Consider the following 13023-nt stretch of genomic DNA (forward strand, 5'->3'; position numbering starts at 1 on the left):
ACTTGAAACGAGCAGTTCATGCTAGACAACTGAGAGACTGATCAACAACTACAGGAAGTGTTTGGTTGGAGTCATTGAAGCTAAAGGCGGACTGATCAACAACTACAGGAAGTGTTTGGTTGGAGTCATCGCAGCTAAAGGTGGACTAATCAACAACTACAGGAAGTGTTTGGTTGGAGTCATCGCAGCTAAAGGTGGACTAATCAACAACTACAGGAAGTGTTTTGTTGGAGTCATTGAAGCTAAAGGTGGACTGATCAACAACTACAGGAAGTGTTTGGTTTGAGTCATTGAAGCTAAAGGTGGACTGATCAACAACTACAGGAAGTGTTTGGTTTGAGTCATTGAAGCTAAAGGTGGACTGATCAACAACTACAGGAAGTGTTTGGTTTGAGTCATTGAAGCTAAAGGTGGACTGATCAACAACTACAGGAAGTGTTTGGTTGGAGTCATCGCAGCTAAAGGTGGACTAATCAACAACTACAGGAAGTGTTTGGTTGGAGTCATCGCAGCTAAAGGTGGACTAATCAACAACTACAGGAAGTGTTTGGTTTGAGTCATTGAAGCTAAAGGTGGACTGATCAACAACTACAGGAAGTGTTTGGTTGGAGTCATCGCAGCTAAAGGTGGACTGATCAACTACAGGAAGTGTTTGGTTGGAGTCATTGAAGCTAAAGGTGGCACAACCAGTTATTGAGTCTAGGGGGCAATTACTTTTTCACACAGGGGCATTGGGTGTTGCATAATTTTGTGAATTAAACAAATAAAATAAGTATAATTATTTGTTGTTATTTGTAAACTCATGTTCCCTTTATCTAATATTAGGTTTTGGTTGAAGATCTGATAACATTCAGTATCAAAAATATGCAAAAGTTGAGAAAATTAGAAAAGGGGCCAAAACTTTTTCAAAGTGCTGTGTGCATCATTAATGCCTATGCAAATTCATTTCCATGTGTCATATCTGGAGTTCAAAACAGTTCATCTAAGTTAGCAGTGTTATTTGTAAGTTTTATTGAAACATGTTATCGGAACGTTATTTAATTAATTACGGAACATTAATAAAACCTCCCAGGAAAACTTTCTCAGAACCTCCCTGGAACCATAATAAAATGGTCTCAGAACCTCCCTGGAATCATAGAAACACGTTCTCAGAACCTCCATGGAACCATAGAAACACGTTCTCAGAACCTCCATGGAACCATAGAAACACGTTCTCAGAACCTCCATGGAACCATAGAAAATTTTTCTCAGAACCTGCATGCAACCTAAAAATGCATGTTCCCAGACGAGGTGAAATGTTCACTTCCGTTCTATAAACGTTTGGAAAACATTCCGTTTTAACGGTCAGTAAACGTATGGCTTTCCAAACATTCTCCAACTTCTAGAACCTACAACTCACAAGCTACGTTCTTTTGGAGTCATTTGGAATAACACCAATTCTAAAATGATCAAACCCACCTGTATGAGATTCAGTTTCAATATGACTACACCGTTCACAGAATCAGTTCCACTGAGAGGAACCGGTCTTCCCTGGATGAAGGACAGGGGTTCCACTGAGAGGAACCGGTCTTCCCTGGATATAGGACAGGGGTTCCACTGAGAGGAACCGGTCTTCCCTGGATGAAGGACAGGGGTTCCACTGAGAGGAACCGGTCTGCCCTGGATATAGGACAGGGGTTCCACTGAGATGAACCGGTCTGCCCTGGATGAAGGACAGGGGTTCCACTGAGAGGAACCGGTCTGCCCTGGATATAGGACAGGGGTTCCACTGAGAGGAACCGGTCTGCCCTGGATATAGGACAGGGGATCCACTGAGAGGAACGGGTCTTCCCTGGATGAAGAACAGGGGTTCCACTGAGAGGAACCGGTCTTCCCTGGATGAAGGACAGGGGATCCACTGAGAGGAACCGGTCTTCCCTGGATATAGGACAGGGGTATTGTATTCCTGCACTAGAAGACCTTACACACACACACACGCACGCACGCACACACACACACCTCCATCTCTCATTGGTCATGAGGAGAACAGAGGGCCAGGCGGACAGCAGAGGAGAAAGGGGACACAAGGCTCTTTAGTTTTCTTATGTTTACTTTTCACACTTTTCCCAAACGCTTTGCAGCTGCTCTTCTTTTAGCCTCCAGAGGGGTGTGTGGAAGAGGGTTGGGGAGGGGGGCTCCTTAATATATGTGTGTGTGTGTGTGTGTGTGTGTGTGTGTGTGTGTGTGTGTGTGTGTGTGTGTGTTAATGGTACCCCAGACTGCTGACAACTTGGCCCGTGATCACTTCAGTGGGGAGAAGGGCAACACTGTGTTGTCTAAACAATAGGAGACATTAATATGGATCCCATACGTCAGGCCCCAGGGATTCTATACAGGGGGAGTCCCGATGCAGTATAGGGAGATTCCATTGCATTAGACCCTAGCAGAATGTGTGGGGTCACAACTTGGAATGGGAACTTTACTTCACAAAGGAACCTCCGACCAGGCCATCTGCCTTCTTAGTGTGTCAGATGTCTTCACATGTCTACAATCACGCCTTTGATTTTTTTTTTTTTAAGATCGTCATCTGGATCAATATGTAAAAATAAAAATAGAACTTCCACTGATCCAGTTGATACCAGCAAAATAAATGCTGTTTTGTTACGTCTTGAACCTCAGAACAGGACACCTGGCTTTCCAGGCACCAAAAACATCCTAGATATGGGAACTACAGTCTCCTAGGTAGGGGAACTATATGGGAACTATACTAGGTATGGGAACTATACTAGGTATGGGAACTATATGGAACTATACTAGGTATGGGAACTATACTAGGTATGGGAACTGTACTAGGTATGGGAACTATACTAGGTATGGGAACTATATGGGAACTATACTAGGTATGGGAACTATACTAGGTATGGGAACGATATGGGAACTCTACTAGGTATAGGAACTATATGGGAACCATACTAGGTATGGGAACTATACTAGGTATGGGAACTATATGGGAACTATACTAGGTATGGGAACTATACTAGGTATGGGAACTATATGGGAACTATACTAGGTATGGGAACTATATGGGAACTATACTAGGTATGGTATCTATACTAGGTATGGGAACTATACTAGGTATGGGAACTATACTAGGTATGGGAACTATATGGGAACTATACTAGGTATGGGAACTATATGGGAACTATACTAGGTATGGGAACTATACTAGGTATGGGAACTATATGGGAACTCTACTAGGTATGGGAACTATATGGGAACTATACTAGGTATGGGAACTATATGGGAACTATACTAGGTATGGGAACTATATGGGAACTATACTAGGTATGGGAACTATATGGGAACTCTACTAGGTATGGGAACTATATGGGAACTCTACTAGGTATGGGAACTATATGGGAACTCTACTAGGTATGGGAACTATATGGGAACTATACTAGGTATGGGAACTATATGGGAACTATACTAGGTATGGGAACTATACTAGGTATGGGAACTATATGGGAACTCTACTAGGTATGGGAACTATATGGGAACTATACTAGGTATGGGAACTATATGGGAACTATACTAGGTATGGGAACTATACTAGGTATGGGAACTATATGGGAACTCTACTAGGTATGGGAACTATATGGGAACTCTACTAGGTATAGGAACTATATGGGAACTATACTAGGTATGGGAACTATACTAGGTATGGGAACTATATGGGAACTATACTAGGTATGGGAACTATACTAGGTATGGGAACTATATGGGAACTATACTAGGTATGGGAACTATACTAGGTATGGGAACTATACTAGGTATGGGAACTATATGGGAACTATACTAGGTATGGGAACTATATGGGAACTATACTAGGTATGGGAACTATACTAGGTATGGGAACTATATGGGAACTCTACTAGGTATGGGAACTATATGGGAACTATACTAGGTATGGGAACTATATGGGAACTATACTAGGTATGGGAACTATACTAGGTATGGGAACTATATGGGAACTATACTAGGTATGGTATCTATACTAGGTATGGGAACTATACAGGAACTAGTAACCGGAAGGCTGCAAGTTCAAATCCCCGAGCTGACAAGGTACAAATCTGTCGTTCTGCCCCTGAACAGGCAGTTAACCCACTGTTCCTAGACCAGTTAACCCACTGTTCCTAGACCAGTTAACCCACTGTTCCTAGACCAGTTAACCCACTGTTCCTAGACCAGTTAACCCACTGTTCCTAGACCAGTTAACCCACTGTTCCTAGACCAGTTAACCCACTGTTCCTAGACCAGTTAACCCACTGTTCCTAGACCAGTTAACCCACTGTTCCTAGACCAGTTAACCCACTGTTCCTAGGCCGTCATTGAAAATAAGATTTTTTCTTAACTGACTTACCTAGTTCAATAAAAATCTTTATGTATATAACATAGATTGTGGTTTATTTGGGTCTAATATATTGAAGACACAGTTCTGCAATGAAGTAGAAAAGACACATTGGATTTATTCAGAGGTATCAAAAACAACTAACAAACATTTGCAAAAATAGATGTAAGAAATATATTACTTTAGATCAATAAATATCACATAGGTAATCAGACAGACAGCAGTCTCTGGTGAGTCTGATCCCCGTCTTAGTGCTTTAGGGGTTCTGACTCTCCCAGAGCTGTTAATAGTACAAATTGCTAACATAATTAGCATGCTAATAATGCTAACAGAGCTAGCTGCTAATAACAGTACATGACGCTAACAGAATTAGCATGATGCTAACAGAGCTAGCAGCTGCTAACAGTACATGACGCTAACAGAATTAGCATGATGCTAACAGAGCTAGCGTTAGCTAACAGCTGCTAGCACTTCAGAGGCATGGTGGTGTTTCAGAGGTATCTGATGGTTGGTTGGCTGTTTCCCGCAATATTGTCAGGTTTGTCAGGGTCTCATGGTATTTTATAAAAGGCATACATTTGCATTTGAATGGGGCTTTCCAGTCCACTTTAAACTAAACCTTCTGGCACTCTCCGAGCCGGCCGATTGGCCAGAGATCAGAGATACATTCATTGTTTGTCAACAATAAAGAGTCTGAGGAGTGATTTATCCAAACCGGTGTCGTTTGCCGAGGCATTAGCGGGATTCCCTCAGGAAGACAGTTTGTCTCTGTGTGAACAAAGCTGTGGGACATTGAAAGTAATTAATGATTCCTGAGAGTCTAGTTGGTAGCAATAAATATGACAACTGTCTGTGAGTGACCAAGGGAGGGTTTACTTGCCCATTTTGTTAAGAGTTGTGTCAGGTCAACAAAAAAAAAACATGTGATTATCAAAAGCTGCCCACTCTCGTTAAATAACTTTGCATCTTTGACAACGATTCTTTGACTACAATGTCTTCTCTTCATCTCATTAAAATACTTATAACTTCCTTTAAAGAATTGACCCTTTCCCCCAGTCACCTTCAGCCATTGACTTCTCTGTTTCTTCCTAGAAGTTGAGGTATTCTAGGCAGATCTGTGGGTGTCATTCACCTTCAGCCATTGACTTCTCTGTCTCTTCCTATAAGTTGATGTATTCTAGGCAGATCTGTGGGTGTAATTCCTTATTCTACAGAGGATGCTGCGATAACCATACTGCCATATTGGTAGCGAGAGAAACTCCTTTCAAGTCGATAGGGCAGACCTGTGGATTTAACCCATAAACTAGGCCACTTGGTTTGTCTCTCCAAAAGTTATCCCTTTTGTCCTGTGATGCCAGGATCACTTCTTTATGACCTTTACACCAGGAAGGGCAACAATAAGGGTTCCATCAGTTCTAGAGCTCAATGTCTATCCAAAACTCAATCATTAATCACCTGTAGTTGAGTGACACTGACAGTACATTGTCAATGACCCTGTCACGACTAGTATTGTGACAGTACATTCACAACGACTCGACACCAATAGTGACAGTTCAGTTCAAGTCCAGGCTAAGACAGACAGCCCTCCATCTGATCCTACTCTTCCCCTTAGCAGCTTGGTGAGGTGGTGATGGGGCTGTGGAGGAAGGAGAGCTGTCCGTGTCCAGCAGAGCCATGGACGGGGATAGACACGGGGAAGTTAAAGACCGTACTGCTCTTCCCCAGGGCAGGACTCCCGGCTTCCGACGAGCAGGATGAAGTAGCCAGGACTTGGGACTCAAACCGTAGAAGTTGGCCCATGAAGCTAAAGTTAGGACTGATGATGCTGCGGCGTTGCTTGACGAACTCAAAGGCCTCGTCCAGCTTCACGCGGTTGGTCCTCATCAGGTAGGCCAGACAGATGGTGGCGGAGCGGGAGATGCCGGCTTGGCAGTGGACAAACACACGACCGCCTTTATTACGGATGGAGTCTACAGGAGAGAGAGAAGGAGAGGGGAGATTAGTACAACTATGTATCAATACAACATATTCAACTTAGTTCTTCTGTAAGTGTGAGACAGTTGTATAAGTTGTTGCCAGATTTCTGAAAGGTTTCTCTTGACTGTGTTAGAATACCATTGGTCCTTTGTGTAGCTCAGTTGGTAGAGCATGGTGCTTGTAATAACAGGGTAGTGTGTTAGATTCCCGGGACCAAACGTATGCACACATGACTGTAAATGTATGTAGTTCTGTCCTTGAGCTGTTCTTGTCTATTAATGTTCTGTATTACGTAATGTTCTATGTTATGTTTCATGTTTTGTGTGGACCCCAGGAAGAGTAGCTGCTGCTTTTGCAACAGCTAAATGGGGATCCTAATAAAATACCAATCGCTTTGGATATAGGTGGTTGCTAACTGGCATATATTACCATTGCCTAGCTGTTACTACAGCAGTTATACTAACAAGTAGCTGTTGCCACAGCAGTTATACTAACAAGTAGCTACCTGCCACCCCTCCACTCTAACCACTAGGCTACCTGCCGCCCCTCCACTCTAACCACTAGGCTACCCTGCCACCCCTCCACTCTAACCACTAGGCTACCTGCCACCCCTCCACTCTAACCACTAGGCTACCTGCCGCCCCTCCACTCTAACCACTAGGCTACCCTGCCACCCCTCCACTCTAACCACTAGGCTACCTGCCACCCCTCCACTCTAACCACTAGGCTACCTGCCGCCCCTCCACTCTAACCACTAGGCTACCCTGCCACCCCTCCACTCTAACCACTAGGCTACCTGCCACCCCTCCACTCTAACCACTAGGCTACCTGCCGCCCCATTTATTATGACAACATTTTGTGATGTGTTTGTTCACATTGGGGTTTTTCCCAGTTGTTCGGGGACAAACAATTTTGTTCTCAAGGCAAGCAGAAGTTGGTAGCCAAAGTATACACCCCTTTGTTGGTGATTGGTCAACAGTAGGGATTATTCAATGTTGTCGTTTTACCGGAGTCATTCAGAGACGACTCGTTTTCATGGACATTTTTTTCATTGAGAAATACTGCACCAAACATCATAGATGGATGTAAAATTGTGGCGACCAAGATGTCCCCGGCAAAAATATCCAAATTAATGACAGATTTCTTGAGTTATCTTAGTTTCTGACTATTTTGAGGAAGTGTATACGGGCTACGGTGTCTCTAGATGGACAAACAGTACTATTTCTGCTTTTTCTAGTTTTTCAAGCGAAGGTCTTTTAAGGGAGTATACGAGCACACTGACTTCGGCGAGGCGCCAGCCGAACTGAAGCATGCGGAAGCCGTAAGCCACAGCAGGAAGTGACCAACATCCTCTTTGCTCAGTCAGTAGGCCTACTGAACCACAGCAGGATGAGACCAATCGAAAAGTAGTTTATTTCAGTTGCAAATCACAGTGTTGCTAACTAATGGTGTTGCTAACGGACCCAGGTCATTAATCCAGGAAGAGGGCAGTTAGATGGTTCTGTGGGGGGGGGGGGGGGGCAGAAGGGGACAAAGGGGGGTTGGCTGCCCCCCTGCTGGGGTTATTAATCTGGGAGAAAGGCCGGCCGTGAGCTTTTGTCCCGACAAAACAAAGAGGTGGAGGGGAGAGAGCTGCATTCAACCATCAGCCTCTCTCTGGCCGCGCCCCAAATGGCTCCCTATTCCCTTTATAGTGCACTACTTTAGACCAGAGCCCTGTGGAACCCTATTCCCTATATAGTACACTACTTTAGACCAGAGCCCTATGGAACCCTATTCCCTATATAGTACACTACTTTAGACCAGAGCCCTGTGGAACCCTATTCCCTATATAGTACACTACTTTAGACCAGAGCCCTATGGAACCCTATTCCCTATATAGTACACTACTTTAGAGCAGGGCATTGCACTATAAAGGGAATAAGATGCCATTTGGGACCTCTCTCTGGCTGCCTGCTACAAAAGCAGAGGCCTGGGTCTGCTTGGTGGCTCCCACATGAAAAGGGACCACCTCTTTAAACTGGGGGGTCTAGTAGAGGGGTGGATGGGCTGTGATGATGTCACCACCATTGTGGTGGAGCAGGGAGTCCTGGATCAGACAGTTGCTCTGGGTTTGGAAGGAACTTTTTTCAATTTAAATCCAAGATGTTGAAAGGAGGAGAGGAGAGAGAGATGGAGAGAGGGAGGGGGTTGGCTGTTGAGATGGAGGGATGGGGTTGGCTGTTGAGATGGAGGGAGGGGGTTGGCTGTTGAGAGGGAGGGGGTTGGCTGTTGAGTTGTAGTAGTTTGTTTGCCCGCCAAGCCAATGGCTTCTATGACTACAGCTGTGGTTGCCTTGCTTGGTGATTGTGTCCTATGTTTGACAGTTATCTAGAGCTATGAGAGAATTCAAACTGAACTAGGTAGCTAGCTACTTACAACGATTGTGATATCGTGACCTGCGCAAAGCATCAATGTTTTCACATCCCACATCTGTTTTGTCGTGAATTCTTCTTCCATAACCCATTAAAGTCCTCAACTGAAAGGTGCCTAATGTGCAGAGTGTCAACATCTCCAAATCCCATTTTATTAGGGGGGGGGGGGGGGGGGGGTGCAATCACACATAGAATCTTATGGCTCTGAATTATCATCTGGGTTCAGCCATAAGGTTCTGGGTTCAGCCGTAAGGTTCTGGGTTCAGCCGTAAGGTTATGGGTTCAGCCGTAAGGTTCTGGGTTCAGCCGTAAGGTTATGGGTTCAGCCGTAAGGTTCTGGGTTCAGCCGTAAGGTTCTGGGTTCAGCCGTAAGGTTATGGGTTCAGCCATAAGGTTATGGGTTCAGCCATAAGGTTATGGGTTCAGCCATAAGGTTCTGGGTTCAGCCGTAAGGTTATGGGTTCAGCCATAAGGTTCTGGGTTCAGCCATAAGGTTATGGGTTCAGCCGTAAGGTTATGGGTTCAGCCATAAGGTTCTGGGTTCAGCCGTAAGGTTCTGGGTTCAGCCGTAAGGTTCTGACACTTCTGAATTTGACATGTAGCTATTTAAATAAATAAATGATAGAGTAACACTATTTTACCCAGATTGATCATCAGAAAAATGACTGTCATCGCTGAACAACATCATTTACTTTAACATTTCTTGTGTTGTTTTGTTGTTCGCGTGCCATCATGGATGGCTAGACTAGCCTAGACCACACTTAGAGGGAGGTGGCAAACACACGTTCTCATTGGTCCGTCTGTATTCATCCAGGCTTGCGATTGGATTGAAGACCTTAGAGCTCAAATGGTTTAATGCTGATAGAACATTCTAGTTGAAATGCTTGTTTTTTTCCACCTAAAATTGACTTTGAAAAATATCAAACTTCACAGATATATGAAGAAACCATCTAAAGATCAGTTAAATGTGAAAAGCACATTTTTGACAAACATCTCAGATATAAACTATGTGCTAAGTTCCAAGGCCTAAATATGTTTTCTTACCCAGCTACCTGAAGCTGAATAGACTTTTAGTTGTTCTGAATAGGAGTGTCTGCTAAACGACTGCAATGCAAAGACACTCACCGATAAACTCTATAGCCTCATTGAACCAGGAGGAGATATCAGCCTTGTGGTTGTCCTCTACGGGGATACTCTTGTACTGGAAGGACTCTTCAAAGTGGTTGGGGCAGTTAGCTGATACGTTGATGAGAGCAGTGATACCCAGCATGTCTATCATGTCCTTTCTGGAGGCATGGTAGGCACTGCCCAGGTAGAGGAAGGGAAGGATCTCCACTGGACCCCCCTGGAGAGGAACAGGACAGACAACAGTCAACCACCATAATACAGATAGTCTAAGATGTCCAAATCTATAGTTTTGATGACACATTGACATTGTTTTGAGAGTAATAACATGTCAAAGTGTTATTGGAGAAGGCGATGAAGATAGGAACAGAAAAACAATATCGTATCCTATAAATACTTACACCTATAGCCTACCAAATTGAGGTTAGTTTAAGACGACAGAATCTATTGTTTTGACGACACACCGACGTTGGTTTATTTATTATACAGGTAAAAGTGCCGTTAAACATTAATAACATAGAAAAGACACGTTTTAAAGAAAACGTACCTGGTCATAGAGCGGTGTACTGCATGGACTGCAGCCGGGCTCGGCGCTGTCTGGACGGGCGCTGAGGGGCAGACTGAGTCCCTGTGGAGCTGACGGCTTGGTACACATCTCTGGATACTCCGAGGAGAACGTGTCAAAACCACCTAAACAATGACAAGATGGGACGTAAGGATACTGTTGTTACCATCTCATCGTTATAAACAGTGGCAGCTGTAAAGCGGCTGTGTTGGAACAGTCAGTGTTCAATTCATAACTGACGCAGGCCTACACTATGGCATTTGTTGTGCGCCGTTCGTTATTACCACGGGGCCGTAAACAATATAGAAATAGGCTACTATAATACGTTTATAATAAATCAAATAAATGTACCTGTGAGGAAGAAGACACGGGCTCCACACGGGTCTCGGCACAGAGCTGTCACCGCGAGCATTAGAGTCCCGTCCTTCTTCACTTGGCCAAAGTCCAAACTCCGATCATCCAGAAACACTACGGACTGATACTCCCCGGAGAGAAGCCGGTTCCGCGTGTCCTCGTTGGGCACGATGTGTCCCACCCCCAGCCCCCCTCTGGCCCTCCGGCGGACTATAGTACTGAAGCGGACGTTGGTGGACCCGGGGATGTGAGAGGAGTTGAAGGAGAAGAATGAGCGGCAGTCCAGGACCAGACAGCCCGGGTCGTCCCCCTCCAGCAGCCCGCGGAGGGACATGGCATCGATGCTGGGGACTTCCATTATCACCATAGTAGGAGGGCGGCGAGCGGAATATGTCAAATCCAAAAACATAGGCTGTGGAACAGGCAAAGAAACCCCTGGGTGTCGGTGTCACCTGTTCCTATAGAAACTTGTTTTCTAATTATTTTAATTCACAGTAGATGTATTCTTAAAATAGTTGTATGTTCTTTTGTTCTCCTTAGCTTAGTTGAGGTTTTCCCGAAATGAAAGTAATTTGAGAAATAAAAAACGAGTAGGCCTAGCAATGAATAATTTTAGAATAAAACCTAAAAACAATCCGTCCGTATTCTCGGGTGAATTTTCTGTGGTTGTTTCTTGTGTATAAAAGTATTCCTTTGATTTCCGAGGTTGTTCTGAGAGGAGTCTGTGAAAAGGACTTATATATGATCATTTAGGAAGTATTGACGTCAGACTCCTCCTTTCCTGGCACATTGCCCGCTCGAGTTTGCACGTACGTCATTGTGCTTTTCTCCCCTTCTCTCTCTCAAGTCAATCCAAAGGGTTTTATTGGCATAGGAAACATATGTTTACATTGCCAAAGCTAGTGAACAATTAAATATACAAATCTGACATTAATAGGTAATAAATTACAAAAGTTTAAAATAATCTCTCTGTGTAAAAGATACCTGCAAAGCATTATGGGTGCTGGTAGCAGCTATATGGGGCCAAAGATACTGTGTTAGAGAAAGGATACTAAAGGTATCTCTCATAGAGCATGTCGCTATGGGTAGACTAAGATCATGTATTAGAGAAAGGATACTAAAGGTATCTCTCATAGAGCATGTCGCTATGGGTAGACTAAGATCATGTATTAGAGAAAGGATACTAAAGGTATCTCTCATAGAGCATGTCGCTATGGGTAGACTAAGATCATGTATTAGAGAAAGGATACTAAAGGTATCGCTGACTAAGGAGACTGGCCAACCTTTTATTTATTCCCACAGTTTGTTTTGGTTGGAATGTAGCCTATTTGAAAGCCAATGGAAATAGACAAAAAAAACCTTGTATATATCCCATTATAGAATAGCAAAATAAAATATTTATATAAAAATATAAATATAGATAAATATTATTATGCAATTCGCCTATAATTAAGCTATTACCACCAACAAGTATAGACCACCTAAAACAGTTGTCTTAAAAATGACAACTTCAGCACATTAGGAATTTGCCAAATTTTCCATGATCTTATTATTGAACTATATTGTTCTATCCTCCCCCTTCAGCTGAGAGCTGACAAATAACAAGATAATAGCTGTCATGGTGGCCATAAAGTTTATACCTGTTTTCATGAAGCGTTTATTGGTCAGTGGTACACAGAGTTCAATGCCACGAGAGCAAAGGCCATAAACATTAACCACTGTAGAGGAACCTCACGTTCGGTAAATTTCCATGTGCTGAAAACAACACAGAGAGGACACACACACACACACACACACACACACACACACACACACACACACACACAGAGAGAGAGAGAGCTGACAACAACACTTGTAGATGGCTTACAGGAAGACAGAGAAGAGAGACAACAGCAGATGGGGAGGTCTGATCTGAATAATGAAGTCTTTACATCAAGGTATTTAATGGTTAACGAAACCTACTCTTTTAATCCTGACATTGTAAAGTTAATGTCATCAGAGTTTTGGGGAAGCCTTGTCCGTTGTTCGTGTGGTTTAGGTGTATCCCCAATGACACCCTATTCTCTATGTAGTAGGGCTCAGGTCAAAAGTAGTGCACTATGTATTCAGACTGACATGGCACTACCTCTCTTTTTCAGAAGATAACAGCAGGTATGCTGTTGACTTTCCATTGGCTGGCTGGCTGGCTGACTGACAGACAG

At 43.7% G+C, this 13023-nt stretch overlaps 1 protein-coding gene across 1 annotated transcript; it reads right to left on the minus strand.

Moving 5' to 3' along the window:
* Positions 1–4485: 4485 nt before the first annotated feature.
* Positions 4486–11586, minus strand: dusp1 (dual specificity phosphatase 1). Its single transcript, XM_090221207.1, has 5 exons — positions 10820–11586; positions 10451–10593; positions 9904–10123; positions 5520–6357; positions 4486–5447 (listed from the first exon to the last, which is right to left on the minus strand). The coding sequence occupies exons 1-4, from the start codon at positions 11229–11231 to the stop codon at positions 5996–5998; spliced, it is 1137 nt and encodes a 378-aa protein (XP_090077333.1). The 5' UTR covers positions 11232–11586; the 3' UTR covers positions 4486–5447; positions 5520–5995.
* Between the last annotated feature and the right edge of the window lie 1437 nt (positions 11587–13023).

The sequence above is a fragment of the Oncorhynchus mykiss genome, chromosome 25 (genome assembly GCF_057628025.1).
Source record: "Oncorhynchus mykiss isolate SJ-2025 chromosome 25, ASM5762802v1, whole genome shotgun sequence".
NCBI classification, from domain to species: Eukaryota; Metazoa; Chordata; class Actinopteri; order Salmoniformes; family Salmonidae; genus Oncorhynchus; species Oncorhynchus mykiss.